The 17,908-nt window shown below is 41.5% G+C and overlaps 1 protein-coding gene across 1 annotated transcript in view; it reads right to left on the bottom strand.

Moving 5' to 3' along the window:
• LOC140132619 (E3 ubiquitin-protein ligase RNF31-like) overlaps positions 1-16,773 on the bottom strand; it is a 37,636-nt gene extending 20,863 nt beyond the window's left edge. Inside the window, exons 1-7 of the mRNA XM_072151602.1 lie at positions 16,709-16,773; positions 15,866-15,894; positions 14,046-14,071; positions 13,473-13,518; positions 12,534-12,589; positions 1,136-1,300; positions 130-303 (exon numbers count right to left, since the gene is read on the bottom strand). Of these exons, the coding sequence (XP_072007703.1) occupies positions 130-303; positions 1,136-1,300; positions 12,534-12,589; positions 13,473-13,518; positions 14,046-14,066 (462 nt within the window). The 5' untranslated portion in view covers positions 14,067-14,071; positions 15,866-15,894; positions 16,709-16,773. The remainder of the gene's footprint in view (positions 1-129; positions 304-1,135; positions 1,301-12,533; positions 12,590-13,472; positions 13,519-14,045; positions 14,072-15,865; positions 15,895-16,708) is intronic.
• Positions 16,774-17,908: the final 1,135 nt, after the last annotated feature.

Genomic DNA, 17,908 nt, shown 5'->3' with positions numbered 1-17,908 from the left:
TAGGGAACAGGAGACTGTTTTAGTTTCTGAATTTTTAATGTCGCCACATGAGTTCACTGCAAAAGGGCCCCCTGAGGCTCTGTCGCCCAGGGTCCCACTGAAACCTGTAGCCAACCCTGCCCATCATACCTGTATATCCAAATAGTTGAAAAACTCCATAGATTCCTCCTTATTCTCTAGATCAGGCTTTTTGCAGATAGGACACTTCACATGGAAGATACTTTTCTCCTTAATAACCGAGGAGAAATGTTGGGTGAAACAGTTTTTGCAGAAGGAGCAACTGCAGTGTGTCATGTGCACAAACTGAAAGATAAGACGGAGTTTGCTTAGATATTTGTTCCACTATAAAGATTTCATTTTTTTTATTTATTATTCTATAATTTGGTCTGTTTTTATGTATTTATTCATGTATCTACTAGGGGTCTTTAGAAAGGGGGCACCCAGCCTTGGGTGGCCTTTTTGATTTTCTTCTATGCTATAGTAAATGATGTACATTACTATGACAACATTAAAGAATTGTTTACAAGGAATATGGAAACCCCCTTAGAGGGGAAAAAACACAATTTCCCGTCTCTAGCTCCCAGTTCCCATGTCCTGTGGCGTCCTTAACTTCCAACCAGACGCAGGTCACATTACTGGAAGTACACAGGGCCAGAATAAGAGCGGGGTAAGTAAGGTATACAAGGGTGGAAATTCACTTCCTACATATGGTACTAGAATCAAGATTCTTTGGGAATGGATGATGTGTCCTTTCTGTCTGTTTCAGTCTTCAGTCCTCCAGTTAGGTGGACCTCCAGAGGTCCTGAGATGGCTCTTGTGTACATGTGTACCAAGAGCATTAACAGATGTACCAGGATTTCATGGGTGAAGGTGCTTCTCTGTACAATTTGGTGGGTGATTTGGGTAGACCATGGGCCCCCTTGAAATCTTGAGCCCCAGGCTGACCCCCAAACTGCCTCTTTATAATCCACTAATGTAAGTGTGTGTTTGCTTTTTTCCTACCCCAGCCCCGGTCCCCTGTTTTTTTTCCATATTCCTGGAAAACTACTTTAACTTTTATTTCTTAATATCAGTTACTGCATTAGTGTTTTCTTTTGCTTTATAATATTACATTGAGTGATAGAAGAGAAGTAACCTTTGAAAATGAGAATTTCTCACAGCAGATCTGACATTCATGTGACAAGTACTTTACGGCAGAATCGTAATCTGGATTGACAGAAACAGCTTCCCATATATCTTCCTCACTCCACAAACCTTTGTTAGATAATTCTTCATACATTATTTGTTTCAACTGTTCTTGCTAAAAAAAAAAAAAAAATAACAAGATTTTTATTTTCTATACATTTACATAAGGGGAGGGAAAGCACCAACCAGTTATTTTATATATGTATTTCCAGCAGGTAAAAACCACAGGATTCTTAAAATGTTATGATGGAGAATACAAGTAGTTTTTAAAAGATAATATTTAAAGCACAACTCTCTTTTTACCAGAAGTCGGTAGTCTAGTGTTTGTTCTTGCAGAATAACATTATTTCTAAGATTTATATGCTACATTTTTAGTAGTTTCTCTCTCTCTGTAGGCTCAGTAATTTACAGTTGCCTCACAGTTAGTGGAGGAGACCCAGCTGTTGTGACTCATTGCTCCCCTTTCCATAGAACTTCTATGCAAGTGAAGATTTAAAGGAAACCAACAATGAGGAATCTACCATCAGCGGTGGATCGGATGGTAGACTCCTCCTGCCTCTGCCCTAATCTGTAATTTAATAATCCTGGAATCTAACCAAACTTGTTAAGAATTAGATTTTAGGAATATGTAAATTAACTGCAGAGGCTACTGGGGTGTGTACTAGCCTAGCCCAGCACTGGGAGCTAAGGCTACTCCACGCCCCAGTAACAAGTTAGGTTAGGTTCCAGGATCATTAAATTACAGATTAGGGCAGAGACAGGAGGAATCTATCATTAGTATTCATAAGAAAGTAATCCAATGGCACTCACCACGGTATCTCCTTTCAATTCGGTTTATTTGTGCATACTTACAATAACATGACGGGCAAGCAGCATTTCACAGGGAAGGGAGGACGCAGGGACTCACAAAAAGACAAAAAGGACAGCTGTTTCCCGAGTAGAGCGCTTCATCTGGCTTGCCCGTTCACACACATGAAACATTGTGGCCATCTGCCTCGACACACCCGTTTTTCAACCTCAAGTTCCTATTGGTGCTTTACAAATGAATGCTCCTCACCATTAACACTCAAGATCGGTGCTTCGTTTTGTATAAGTTATACAAATAAAGCATCTGTCATGCACTTACCAAAGTCTGGACTAGTGATGCCACACGCTCTCACACGGCTTTTGTCGAAAGGGGAAGGCTGGCAGAGCGTGGCCAACCCCCAAAATGGCGTCGGCATCACTACCTCGGCCGCAAAGCCGCCATCACTGGGGCACGGTCCGCATCGCCACCCCCCCCCCCCAGATGACGTCAGCCGAAGAGGCGGGGCGCAACTTTGAACCGACTCAGGATTGGCGCATGGCAAAGTAGATGTATTCCTAGTGGTTCCTATGGATACCAGACAATCAACATTGCGCACCTTCAAAGAAAGGGTTTCAAAACCGCTGATGTGTAGTAGGAGCGAGGAACAGGGTTGGTGACTAAGGTAGTAACGGCCTCAATTTTAAAACATTTAAATGTCAATAACTAGGAGTGACAAAAAACTATGCTTGTAATGACCCCTTAAGCGGGATAAATTGGTCTATTACCGGGGCATTCACTAGCAGTGAACTAAATGTACAGTAACAATTCTTTAAGTCTGACATATATTACAGGTAATGTTAAATGGCTTCTAATCTTTGTGGGTATACGTCATATTTTATTGTTAATATTTAGCAAAGACCGAGAACGTGAGCATTGCGATTTGGACTTTTTCTAATCGACTGAGTAGAGCACACTTTGATGAATGTAAGAAGGACACCTGACACAGGGAAAAGACATGATTACAGATACAGATGTGGAAATTGGGAAATCAGAAGAAGGAGTTTCACTAAAACAAGGGAGGGAGGACGCAGTGCAATGAGAAAGAAGATATACAGGTAATAAGCACCAAGAGTTTGGAATTTAAGATAAAAGGGTTGGCAGAGAAGGAAGTGAAATTTTTTTGGACTATAAATTCGTTAAAATGTTATGTAGCAAGTGAGAGAGTACCCAGAGGTCTTAGAGTTTACAAACCACCGTCCCAATTTGTTGATGATAGCAGAAACGTAAGAGCATGGGAAGAAGCGCATCACGAAAACTCCAAGAACTTGATGAAAATAGTACTAACACGAAATGAAGAAGAATACCAGCTAGTGACCACGGAGCTTTGTAAAGCGAAGTCAGAATTAAGAAGAAGACATACCCCACAACAAATGGAAACATTCATGAAGAGTTTAGAGAAACAATAAAAGAGAAAAAGAAAGATAAGTTCATGAGGGATAAGAAGGACTATGAAAATAATCAGATCTTTAATTGTCACGCGAAGAAGAGGACAAAAATGAATAAGCCCTATCAACCTAGACACAGGAGAAGTGGAAACAGAGAGAAGAAGAACTATTGGACAACTGACTCCGAGTCCAGTTACTCGGACGAAGGACCATCAACTAGTACATCCACCAGTATACCCACGCAAGCGCAGGCCCCTTTAGGAAAAATCCAAAAAAACAACACACACGACGAGGTAAACCCAAGAGACATAAAAGAAAAGAGGAGGAATCAGAAACGCAAGCAAGTCTCCTGGAAGTAAATAAGGAAGGAGACTTAATAACCACCCTATCGCAGGTTGAACTGGGGACAGCACACAAGTCTGTTCTGCAGGAAGGTTTACATTTCTGCCTTACAGATACGTTTGATTATGTGGATTTTGAAATTGATTTGTTCATAGGTACTAGAAAAATGGCCCTAAAAAAAGTGTTTGCACAAAAAAATGATAATGCAAAAGAGAGAAAACTCAAGGTAGCTGAAGTTCCAGTCACAGTGATCCCATTAGGATTTTTTGTAGAACAAAAATTGACAGACATTGAGAAAGATTGTCTTTTGTTTTTGGCAGATGAGGCTGAGACATCCACACATACAACAGATACACATTTCAGAGGGGGTTTACCCTCCACATATAATCCCCAAGTACATCCTGGTAGCACAATCGACATTTTTAAGAAACAGGTCACTAAGGAAGTGAAGTCCCTTATATATAGACAAGACGAACCGAATTTAACGAAAGAGGAATGGAAAGCCCTGAAGTCGTTAAAAAACGATGACAATTTAATAGTGAAGCAGGCTGACAAAGGGGGGGAGGGGGTGTGTAGTGCTTCTAACTAAAGATTATTACAAACAGGAGGCAGCACGCTTACTTGGGGATGAACGAACATACGAGAGGCTTACAAAAGATCCGACACAAAAATTCTTATCCCACTTAAGAACTTTTTTAAGGGACAGTGTCGAAAAGGGCCTGATATCTAAAAGAACAGTCCCCGCCAGGCCGCCCGATAGTGGCTGCTATAGGTTCAATAACGGAGCCATTATCCCAATATATAGACTGGCTGTTAAGACCTGCATTACACAACATTCCATCTTATATTAAAGACACAAATCACTTCCTAGACATAGTACAGAATTTATCGTGGCAACCAGGAGACTACCTGATGTCGATAGATGTTGAAAGCTTATATACCAGAATACCCCATGACACAGGAATACAGTCAGTAAGGAGTATTCTTACTCAAGCCAATAAAAATGAGGGATACATAAATTTCATCTGCAATGCCCTGCATTTCGTATTGACACACAATGCATTTCAGCATGATAATACTTGGTATGGCCAGAGAAAGGGGACAGCGATGGGGACTCCGGTCTCCTGTACATACTCCAACCTCTTTCTGCCCATATTCGAAGACATATACATTTTTTCTGAAAGTAACCCATATTTGAAGTATTTACAGACATATAAACGATATGTGGACGATGTCTTTATAGTATGGAGAGGCTCGGAGCAGCAGTTTAAGGATATGGTCTAATACCTGAACACACATAATACAATGAACATGTGTTTTACATACAACATTGGAGGCAGTTGTTTAGAGTTTCTAGGTGTCATAGTTGAAGACAAAGAGGTAGTTCTAGAGACAAGAGTGTTCAGAAAAGTACAGCTAAAAACACTCTTTTACATTTTCATAGTTACCACCCCCAATACGTGAAGAAGGCGGTACCATATGGTCAATTTGTAAGGGTGTCCCGAATTATTAACACAGAAGAAGGTTTTGTAGGCAATCTCAAGAACTGAAAATAAGACTCTTAGCAAAAGAGTACCCAGAAATACTCATAGATGAAGCCTTTGAAAGAGCAAAAAAGAACAGAAAAATAGTACAAGGTGACATTAAATCTCTTTCACTTTTAATTTTACACCCCAGGCAAATTTGATCAAGTCAGCCATCAGATCCAACTGGCACATAATAGAGGCCGATAAGGAACTAGCTGAGGTAGCAGCCAGAGGACGTTTGGTGACCTTCCGGAGAGGGAGGACAATAAAGTCAGAGTTAGTGAGGAATGCCTTTAACCCCGTCAGAAGCAATTGGCTAGAAACGAGTACAGAAAACTACCCTTGTGGTAGTTGCAGCCATTGTCCACAATTCATTAAAACAAAAGAGGTTTTATGTGTACAATAAAACCTAAGCATCTCATTACATGCAATACGGACTTCGTAGTCTATGTAATTTTCTGTGATTGTGGGAGGTTTTATATATGGAAAACTATAAGGAAATTGAACATTCGTTTTGGAGAACATATTAGGTCCTTAAGAACAGGCCATGGGGCACCGAGATTAATTGAACATGTGAAAATGCACCACAATTCGGATCCAAAGGTCTTGAAAATCGCAGTCCCCATCTTGCGAGGAGGAAGCGATAGACAGCGTCTTTTGCAAAATGAAGGTAGATGGATCCTACGGACAGGAGCCCTAGGCCCTCTGGGACTAAATGATAGACTAGACATGAGAGTCTATCTGATTTATTTCATATTATGACATATTACTCACGTGCTCTATCTTTGCTAAATATTAACAATAAAATACGACATATACCCACAAAGATTAGAAGCCATTTAACATTACCTGTAATATATGTCAGATTTAAAGAATTGTTACTGTACATTTAGTTCACGGTTAGTGAATGCCCCGGTAATAGACCAATTTATCCCGCTTAAGGGGTCATTACAAGCATAGTTTTTTGTCACTCCTAGTTAGTGACATTTTGATGTTTTAAAATTGAGGCCGTTACTACCTTAGTCCCCACCCTGTTCCTCTCTCCTACCTCCTACTACATATTTGAAACCCTTTCTTTGAAGGTGCGCAATGTTGATTGTCTGGTATCCATAGGAACCACTACGAACACATCTACTTTGCCATGCGCCAATCCCGAGTCGGCCCGAAGTTGCGCCCCACCTCTTCAGCTGACGTCATCTGGGGGGGGGGGGGCGTGGCGATGAGGACCGTGCCCTGTGAGAGCGTGTGGCATCACGAGTCCAGACTTTTGTAAGTGCATGACAGATGCTTTATTTGTATAACTTATACCAAACGAAGCACCAATCTTGAGTGTTAATGGTGAGGAGCATTAATTTGTAAAGCACCAATAGGAACTTGAGGTTGAAAAAGGGGTGTGTCGAGGCAGATGGCCACAATGTCCTCCCTTCCCTATGAAATGTTGCTTGCCCGTCATATTATTGTAAGTATGCACAAATAAACTGAATGGACTCCATAAGTGGCATTGCTACACAGTGTACATCCTGTGCCATGTATGCTTTCCCTGAACAGCCGTTCGAGGGGGAATACTGCTGTGTGGGATGTGTGAAAATTGCTCATCTGGAAGCCCAGATTCTGGATCTAAATGAGCAAGTTTCAAGGCTGCGGGCAATTGACAATATGGAGCAAAGTTTGCTGCTCCTGGAGCACAAACTCTCTGGGGAAGATGGTTGTGGGGAGGGAAGTATGGAGGTGCAGAGGGAGGGGGCAGCTAGTTGGGTAACATGTAGAAGGCGGGGTAGAGGGAAGAGTTGTAGGGAGTCTAGTCCTGATCTGGTGCACCCCAATAAGTTTGCCAGGCTGGCGGATGACGGGGATATCAGCTCTGGGGTAGCAATGCTTCAGCAAGACATGGCCTCTAGCAACCAGGGGACTGTCTGCTCCAGTAAGAAGGGTAATGGGAGCACAGGCAAGGTCAGACAGGTGCTGGTAGTGGGAGATTCGATTATTAGGGGAACACACAGGGCAATCTGTCACAAAGACTGTGCATACCGAACAGTGTGTTGTTTGCCGGGTGCTCGGGTTCGGCATGTTGCGGATCGGGTTGACAGATTACTGGGAGGGGCTGGTGAGGAACCAGCGGTCATGGTCCACATTGGCACTAATTACAAAGTAAGAGGTAGGTGGAAGGTCCTTAAAAAATGATTTCAGGGATTTAGGCCATAAGCTCAGGGCAAGGACCTCAAAGGTAGTTTTCTCCGAAATACTACCTGTACCACGTGCCACACCGGAAAGGCAGCGGGAGATCAGGGAGGTAAATAAGTGGCTCAAAAGTTGGTGTAGGAAGGAGGGTTTTGGGTTCATGGAGAACTGGGCTGACTTTTCTGTCGGCTACAGGCTCTACAGTAGGGATGGGCTGCACCTCAATGGGGAGGGTGCAGCTGTTTTGGGGGAAAAAATGGCTAGAAGGTTGGAGGATTGTTTAAACTAGAGACCTGGGGGGAGGGCAACTACAATTGTGCAGGGCAAATAGACAGTGTAGATAGAGAGCTGGGAAATGTCATAGTCCATGGGGGAGGAAGGGGGGCTGGAATGAGATTGGGGAATAAGAACAAAAGGAATTCGAACAGGGGAAAACCATGTAAAGTGTATGTACACAAATGCCAGAAGCCTCACAAACAAAATGGAGGAACTGGAACTCTTGATGTTGGAACGGAAATATGATATAGTGGGAATCAGCGAGACATGGCTGGACAGTAGCTATGATTGGGCGGTTACTATAGATGGTTATAGTCTTTTTAGAAAGAATCGTATAAATAAAAAAGGGGGAGGGGTTTGTTTATATGTGAATTCTTGCCTCAAGCCTGTCTTGCGAGATGACATCAGTAACGCAAATGTGGAGTCCCTATGGGAGGAGATAAGGGGAGGGAAAAAGAATAATAAAATATTACTAGGGGTTTGTTATAAGGCTCCAAATATATTGGAGGCAGCAGAGGAAATGCTGATAAGTGAAATGGATGCGGCTTCAAAGCATGGTGAAGTACTTATCATGGGGGGCTTCAATTACCCAGATATTGACTGGGGGGCAGAAACCTGCAGGTCCTTCAAAGGTAGCAGGTTCTTGTCAACAACAAAAGACAATTACCTGTCGCAAATAGTCCTGGAGCCAACAAGAGGGGGGGCACTGCTGGACCTTATGCTTACCAACAGACCTAATAGGGTATCAAAACTACAGGTTGGGGGGAACCTGGGGAATAGTGATCATAATATCATTGATTTTGTATTACACTTTACTAAGAATGTTAGGGAAGGGGCAACCAACACTCTAAACTTCAGGAGGGCAAATTTTCAGCAACTAAGGGAAGACCTTAAAGGCATAGACTGGGATAATGTTCTCAAAGACAAACCCCCCCCCCAAAAATGGGACTTTTTCTCATATATTCTGAAAAAGTCCTGTGAGAAACACATACCTTATGGGAAAAAGCATAAGAGGAACAAGAAAAAGCCAATGTGGCTAACTAGTCTTGTAAGGAAAGCAATAAGCGAGAAAGATAAGGCGTTTAAGGTCCTAAAACGTGAAGGTAGCGATGAGGCATTACAGGATTATAGAGAGAAAAATAAATCCTGTAAAAAGCAGATAAAGGCTGCAAAAATAGAGACTGAGAGAAAAATTGCCAGGGAGAGCAAAAATAATCCCAAATTATTTTTCAAGTATATAAATGATAAGAAACTAAAAACAGAGAGTGTGGGTCCCCTTAGAAATAACATGGGGGTCATGGTGGAAGGAGATGAGGAAAGGGCCAATCTACTGAATGTCGCCTTCTCGACTGTCTTTACCCAGGAAAATCCCCTGGTGGAAGACACAATGAGGAATAATGTAAATTCTTTTTGGAATGTCAACAGTTTAACCCAGGAAGAGGTACGGCGCAGCCTCGCAACCACTAAGATAGATAAATCACCGGGGCCAGATGGCATACACCCCCGGGTTCTGCATGAACTATGTACCGTGATAGACAGACCATTATTTTTAATATTTGAAGATTCACTGAGGACTGGTTATGTTCCACAGGACTGGCGCATAGCAAATGTGGTACCAATATACAAAAAAGGATCAAATAGCGATCCTGGAAACTACAGACCCGTGAGTCTAACTTCTGTGGTGGGGAAAATATTTGAGGGCTTTGTTAGAGATGCTATCCTGGAGTATCTCACTGTGCATAACCTTATAACCCAGCGTCAGCATGGGTTTATGAGAGATCGGTCCTGTCAGACTAATCTGATTGGTTTCTACGAGTAGGTAAGTTCAAGACTGGATCTGGGGGACGCTGTGGATGTTGTATATCTGGACTTTTCAAAGGCATTTGACACCGTGCCACATAAAAGGTTGGTATATAAAATGAGACTGCTGGGAATAGGGGAAAATCTGTGTATTTGGGTAAGTAATTGGCTTAGTGATAGAAAACAGAGGGTCGTCATTAATGGCACATTCTCAGATTGGGTTGACGTTACCAGTGGAGTGCCACAGGGGTCAGTATTGGGGCCACTTCTTTTTAATATTTTTATTAAACCCTTAGCGCTCTGTGCCGTAGCTGTACTGCGCTGAGTCCCGCGAATAGCGCTCAGCGCAGTAAAGCTACTGCACAGAGACTATGCCGGTTCAGCTCTGCACAGGAGCCGAACCGGTATCGGGGGTCGTGGGATTTCAGCGGTAATGTACCGCTGACATCCCCAGCTAACACCCGCGGTCGGAGTGGGCTCCGATTGCGGGCGTTTAACCCGTTAAATGCCGCGGTCAACGCGGCCGCGGCATTTAACCTGCCTTCTGGCGGTCTTTACCCCACGATCGCCCCCCCCGCGCCGTTTTCGGGGGCGCCAACCGCTGCAATGGCACCTCTGGGGCATCTGCATAGGCTGACACTGCCAATACCCTGCAATACATCAGTATTGCAGAGTATTATCATGAACAAGCAATCAGATGATTGCTTGTTCATTTCCCATGGTGGATCAAAAACAAAAATGTAAAAAAAAATGTTTTTCAATAAAAAATAACTTTATAAATCACAAAAAATGCCCATAAGCCCCAAAACATATAAAGAGACATAAAACGCTCAAAAAAGTCTAAATCATAACCCAAACCCCACATATATAGTATCACCGCGTCCGTAACAATCCATAGAATAAAACTAGATAACTATTGAACCCATATGATTAACGCCGTAAAAAAAAACGTTAAAAACCCGCCAAAAATTATGATATTATGATATACCTATTATATCCCACTAAAAAGGCAATAAAAAGTGATCAACAAAACATATGTACTCCATATAACATAATACTGTTGCAAAGTACAACATGTCCCGCAAAAAACAAGCCATCAACCAGCTCTGTAGCCAAAAACGTAACATTGTTATGCCACTTGGAAGACGGTGATGCAAAAATGATAGATTTTCCCCACATTAGGGTTTTATTTGGCAAATTTAGTAAAACATAAGAAAAAATATTCATGTCTGGTATCCCCGTAATCGTATCGACCCATAGAATAAAGATAACATGATTATCAGGCTATACGGTGAACACGAAAAAAAAAAAAAGTTAAAAATCCAGTACAGAATTGATGCTTTTCAACTCATGACCTCAAAAAAAGTTCCTAAATTTTCAACAATAGGTGATACCAACCCCAAAAATGGTAACACTGGAAAAAGCATCTCATCGCGCAAAAAAAATGCTGTCACATGGCCCAAATAACGGAAAAGCAAAAATTTTATAGCCTTCAAAAGGGGGCAACTAGAAAACTAAAATCCTGGCAGCTGCAGGGCTCCTTCCCTTCTGCGCCTCGCTGTGCCCCCATAACACAAGTAATGTCCAATGTGGGGGGTCGCTGCACTCAGGAGAAATTGTAGAACAAATTTTATGGTGGGTTTTCTCTTTTTATCTTTTGGAAATGTGTAAATTTTAGGGCTAAATGAACGTATAACCGACAAAATTTGACTATTCTAAATTTCACCGCCATTTTGATTCAATTACTATGAAGATCTCAAGGGGTTAACAATCTTTGTAAATGCTGTTTCTGATAAATGTAAAGTTATGCACTTGGGCCATGGAAACAAAAAGTATAATTATGTTCTAAACGGTCAATTACTTGGTAAAACTAGAGCTGAAAAGGACTTGGGGGTATTGGTGGATGGTAAACTTAATTTTAGTGACCAGAGCCAGGCGGCTGCAGCTAAAGCAAATAAAATTACGGGATGTATCAAGAGAGGAATAGATTCTCATGATAAAGACATAGTTTTGCCCTTATACAAATCCCTGGTCAGAGCACACATGGAATATTGTGTACAGTTTTGGGCACCAGTGTATAAAAAGGATATAGTAGAGCTGGAACGGGTGCAGAGGAGAGCAACCAGGATTATTAGGGGAATGGAGGGATTAGAATAAAATGACAGATTACAAAATTTGGGATTATTCAGTTTAGAAAAAAGACGACTGAGGGGAGACCTCATTACAATGTACAAATACCTGAACGGACAGTACAAGGATCTCTCCAAAGATCTTTTTATACCTAGGCCTGTGACCAGGACAAGGGGGCATCCTCTACGCCTAGAGGAGAGGCGATTCTACCATCACCATAGACAAAGGTTCTTTACTGTAAGAGCAGTGAGACTGTGGAACTCTCTGCCGCAGGAGGTTGTTATGGCGGACTCTATGTACATGTTCAAGAGAGGCCTGGATGCCTTTCTGGAGAGAAAAAATATCACGGGTTATGGGGATAAAACATTTATTTAATTCTTAAAGGTTGGACTTGATGGTCTTTTTTCAGCCTTATATACTATGATACTATGATGAATTGGAAGGAGATACCGTGGTGAGGGCCATTCGTTTACTTTCTTATGAATACTTGGATTGATTGTCTACTTCAAGAATTAGAGCACCGCAACCCTCCTGCTTACTTCCCTAATCCGCAACCTACATGTCTGACACTGGTAAACTTTTGGAATTAACTATATTAAAACAGTGATACTAATAGTCCTGTGGAAACCCAGTACATTTCTTTGTGTATATGCATTGGAATCTATCATTAGATCTACTTCTGATGGTAGATGCTGATGGTAGGTTTCCTTTAAAGGAGTAAAAAGTTGATGAGGAAGGAAGAATGAAGGATGATTAGAACCAAAACACAGAGGAGATAGAAACACATTTGATAAGAAATGTTACACAGTTTTGTGTAGTTACTTTTACTAATGATTTATACACGGTTAGATGAAAAGCACCTACTTCCACATCTTCCACTTTGACTGAAACATCACTGGTTGAAACTGTTTCCTCGTTGTCTGTTTTATTGAAATAAAGGATGTATATATTATACAATGCAGTTCCACATACAAAACCTAACATGATCATAATCATCTAGATTTATTGAATATAAATATTGTCAAAGTAGTTGGGGTCCAACACCCATCAACCTCACTGATCAGCTGACAGAGGCATCAGAAAAAATACATGCGAATGTATAAAAATGAGTGTATAAGAGTAGAAGTGTGTGAATATAAGTTTTTAAATGTGTGTATAAATGTATAAATGTGTGAGATTGTATAAACATTTGTGAGTGTACAAATATTTATTTTAAGGGGAAGGTCCCATTCAAAAGTTTGCTATGAGGCCCAGCCTCTCACAGTTACACCCCTGTTTGGTACCTAGGGGTGCTCTGAATCCATCATTTACATATTGATAAAAAGCACAGAATGAACCCAAATTGAACCCCAAAATTCAGAACCATCTCAGTGCCTGTGCATGATCCCTTTCTTAAAAAAAACACAGCATATTGATGTAAATGCCTGTTCAGCCCCTGTGCGGGGCCATCTCACTAACTGATTGCCTGTTTTTGGCATTTACAGCCATTTCCTAAAAGTGAGGGCCCTGCAGTGGGAGATGAGGTGGGGATCGGTGACATTCAGCATAATGTTTTTTTTACTTTGAATCCATTTGGTACCTAAGTAATTTCCTTTAAAACTAAACATTTCCGTAGTGTGTTTTGTGGGTGTCTTGATTACATGAAATAATAGATAGCAGCGGGATAGCTGGCAACGATTACCGATCATGGCACCCAACCATTTCATATTTTCAGCCTCATTTCAAAGGCTGGGTTTGATTTAAACAAAAAAACACAAGTTATTGATTTGTATATGTTCCCATTATCCAGTGATTAACCTTTACCTGTTTTTTTACATCTTAGGAACAGCCAACACCGTTGGATCAAAGCCTAAAAAAGAAAGATAATAATATCATAGACGGATGTATAAGTGCATCTGATTTAAATGGTTACTAATTTTTCAATTAACTTTGCATAAATTAGTAGTGACTATAAAAAACTTAGTAATTTTTACCAAATCTGCTTTTTGCTGAAATTTCACCTGACTTCCAACTTTCTAGCAACAAGACAGAAGCACACTGATGTACAAGATCATATAAAAGCTATATGGGGGTGAAGTGAAAGCAGTGAGGATAAATCTCTCAGCAGCTGAGACAGCGGAGATAAGTGCTTTTGTACTTACTCAAGTCATATAAGGAGCACAGGACTCCCATTCTTATGATAATGGATGCCCCCGCAGTAGGACCTACAACGATTAACAAGCTATCACCTAACCTACCAGTATGTGATAACTTCTATACTTTATTAGATAATTTCAAGTCTACTAAGGTATTTTTCATCAAGAATAAATATTACGGTACATTACAGAAGGTGAAAAAATAACACTGTGTCATATTGTTTTTACACTGGCAACTGACCTGGAAGCGGGTATTTCTCATGGTATCTGTGGAACAAACAAAGAAAGTCACAGAAGAAATATTATCTATCCATCTGGAAATATGGTCAGCCACTACTTCTTAAGCTGGCCAGTTACTTCTTGGTCAAAAAGTTAATTAAAAAGAGATCTGTCAGCAGCTTTCACTATACAACCACTTTACAACAGTATAAATTGTATTTATATTCCAGGATTGTAGCTGGATACAGAGCACTCTGGTGTCGTAGTGTGTGAAATCTTTTTAATAAATACAACACAACCCATCCCCTCTGAGTAATGGCAGTAGCTGGCTTCTGTTTCACGGTTACAGCAGTTAATGCATAGGTCTATATGTGTGTGTTTGTGTAATAATCAGTGTGTATAGGTTGCTGTTACTGTAAAGCATGTTATTATGTGAGTTAAACTGACAATGACATCCTATGGCTGGACTGCTAGCGCTATTACATGTGCGGAGAACTCAGCATTTTGGGAAGTGAGGGAAGCTTCGCTCAGTTCCATATAGCTAATTTCACAACCAGGAAGTTCTCGCTCATTTCAGGAGAAGATTTTACAGATAGGGCTGATAGATACACCAGGTTCGAACTCAGGTGTCAGGCTTCTGGGGTAGTGAACCCCCTGGACCACCGTGGATGATGACACAACCGACACCTGGCACCGGAATCTAAGTGGCACACGGTTTTCACCAGAGCCTGCCGCAAAGCAGGTTGGTCTTGCTGCGGTGTGGTATTACCAGGTCATTCCACAGACGCGACTTGTCCGCGATGGCAGCCAAAGTCGAGCAGGCAATCTCATGGTCGGGGACAGGCAGGAGGTCAAGACAGGCGGCAAAGATATGGGGTTAGAGACAGAGCAATACACAGGAAGAGGTCACAGGTAATAGCTTTTTCTGAGGCATAGAGTGCAAAGATCTGGCTGGGAATGCTGGGAAGGGCCGGCTTTTAACTAATTTGGGAAGTGACCAGTGAGAGTGCGCCGTAGGAGCCGGGGATGTGCGTGCCGGGAAGCCAGGACGGGAACAGGAGCGTGAAGAGGTGAGTGTGGATAAGGGGAGCGGCGGCCTCCACGAAGAGCGGCACAGGTGCGTCTGTGACCCAAGATGTGAGTAGCAGGAGCCCCCGTGACATCAGGCTATGAAGAAGCCAGCAACATGATATATGTATCGTTGGAATTGTTGTCAAAGGCTCCCTCCCACTGTGGGTCAGGTAATAATAATAATAATTCTTTATTTATATAGCGCACACAGATTACGCAGCGCTGCACAAGCATATCAAATACTGCAGAGATATAGTTATTTGCATTATAGCCACTTATCCCATACTCATACTCAGCCTGTGTTATATTCACCATTTTAGGGCTAGTGAAGGGAGAATGGGTGAGAAGTGAATGGATCATGGGGTGAGCATGTGCATATTCACCCCATTCACTTGAAGTACTTTAGGAGACTTTCAGCCCTACATATTTATGATGGCTGGGAATCACGGGTCATGCTGTCCCAACCCATTTAACATTCCTATTTTGCCAACTGTAATTTTGGCAACTATGCTTCAAGTTTATCCATCCATGAAATAGAGTCATGGTATGTTCCAGGGATTATACTCATGTCCCTCTCCTGATACTTGAGATCTGTACTTACTACACTGGCCTAATGAATAATGCTCATCTACGATAATTATATAAATATACATGTAACTTATACTGTATTCAAAATGTTAGTGGCATCACCATAAACATTGGTACACAGCAAATCATGTCAAAATAAATGATGATTAGAAGAAAAATTATTATAAAGTAATGAACACTTACCGGACTCTCTGCTGGGGTGAAGAGAATAGCTGTTATACAGAACAAGGAAACACAATGATCATTATACACAGAGCTGCTCCTAGCACTGCCAGCTTCCTTATTGTAATACTCACACTATCTTTGCATTTTTCCCCTAACTTAAGTTAAAAAATGAAAGCTGTGCTTCCTTATGTCCCCAAGGTTGAATGGTTTATTGGAGTATCTAGTTGAATGAAACATCATAAAGATACTTGCTGACTATTTCTCTCAGGACAAAGTACATGTAACATTGGTCCCGTTCATATAATTGGTTTCCGTTTTAGAAATAACAGCATAAATTAACTATGGTTAATAAAAATTATATGTATCAAAACCAAGAAGAACTGCAAACAAATCCTTTATTTATTTAGCACCAACATATTCCACAGCGCTGCCCAGAGCTTGACAAATTAATCCCTGTCCTCAAAGGGGCTCATAATCGATTCAACCTACCAGTATGTTTTTGAAGTGTGGGAGGAAACCAAAGGACCCGGAGGAAACCCACACAAACACAGAGAGAACATACAAACTCTTTGCAGATGTTGACCTGGATGGGACTTGAGACCAGGACCCCAACACTGCAAGCCTGTAGTGCTAACCTCTGAGCCACCCATAGATTAGAAGGTACTTTTATTGGATGAAAAGATAGGGGGTTAAGTGGCACAAATTATGTCTAACAAGCCAACCTGCTACTTAGCCACAAAAATTTGCATACAACCAGCAGGGCCACGTCTACAACTGGTGGGTCACCATATTGATGACCATCAAGGTCAATCTGCACAAAGTGACTTCTCAATTGACAGCTGCCTCGTTGCCTAACAGTACCTTAAATTTCAGTCTTAGAGAAAGTCCTGTCTGCCTGGTGTCCCCTTGTCGTCTGGTGAAGGAGAAGTGCTTCTCCAGAAATTACGGCTTTCCTTCCTTGAACATAAATGCAGGAACGAAAGCTGTGCTACATTAAAGTTCCTCATATTCTGGATTGTACACATTTTTCAACTCAAAGAATGCGGGCTACGGGTATTACTTTCTGTCTACATTTTTGTCTATTGAAGATTTGTTTTTACAAAGTAAGGTACAATATTCACATACCATTAGAACAACAAAATATTATCAAAAATACATTTAATGAAACAAATAAAACAACCAAAATGTCATGTGATGTCTTCTAGTTAGTATTGGGTACATAGTGGCACCTAGTGGCACTGTCAGGGCCCATCCTTCTGTCTATCCTTGCCAGGCATGAAGCATTTTATCGCTTAATTGAGTATGTGGCATAACAAAACTCTGTCCATACTGACAGAATTATATTTCTTTATCAAAGTCAACATCTACTTTCTTATCTTCTGTTCCAGAAGTTCCAGTTAGCTCTTCCATTCTGTTCTGTATACTTTCCCCAGACATGAGTATGTGGAGAATGAAGACACATACAGAGGCCAAGGGAGAAGTCATTGACATCCAACATGACACTTTCAAAAGTTGCAATTGCTTCACTATGCAAGTACTTATATTTTTTTCTAATTTAATATTCAAAAAGACTCAATAACTATAGCCCTGGTATAGCCCTGTGCTCGCCGGCATTCCCATAATACCATCTGAGCTTTTTTCAGTCAACTGTGCTGACCCTTTAAGAACCTAAAGTCTCAGCTTTCTGCTCCCAGTCCATCTGATGCACCTGTGGATTATGAAGGACACATGGGAATATACATGAGCAAAGCCTTCTAGCTTGCTAGAGTAGTGCTTTTGTGTATGTTGTGTATTTGGATCCTGTTTATTGCACTCCTGCATCTGCCCTGCGGCCCCTGCCTGCCCTGAACCGTTGCCTGGACTTTTGACTTTGCACAACTGACTGGCCTGACCTCGGATTTGCTCTTTGGCCACATGGGTTCCTGTCCCTGTGCCAAACTTCCCTGCCATCTACTCCCCCTGTGGCAGCCCCCACCAATATGAAGCTGGTCTGGCAGTACAGTGGGTCTACAACCTTCTGCTCGTTACAAACCCAAATATGTTTTAGGGAAAAGTTAAGGT

The sequence above is a fragment of the Engystomops pustulosus genome, chromosome 5 (assembly GCF_040894005.1).
Source record: "Engystomops pustulosus chromosome 5, aEngPut4.maternal, whole genome shotgun sequence".
Classification (NCBI taxonomy): domain Eukaryota; kingdom Metazoa; phylum Chordata; class Amphibia; order Anura; family Leptodactylidae; genus Engystomops; species Engystomops pustulosus.
This window is presented reverse-complemented; position numbering and strand designations above follow the sequence as displayed.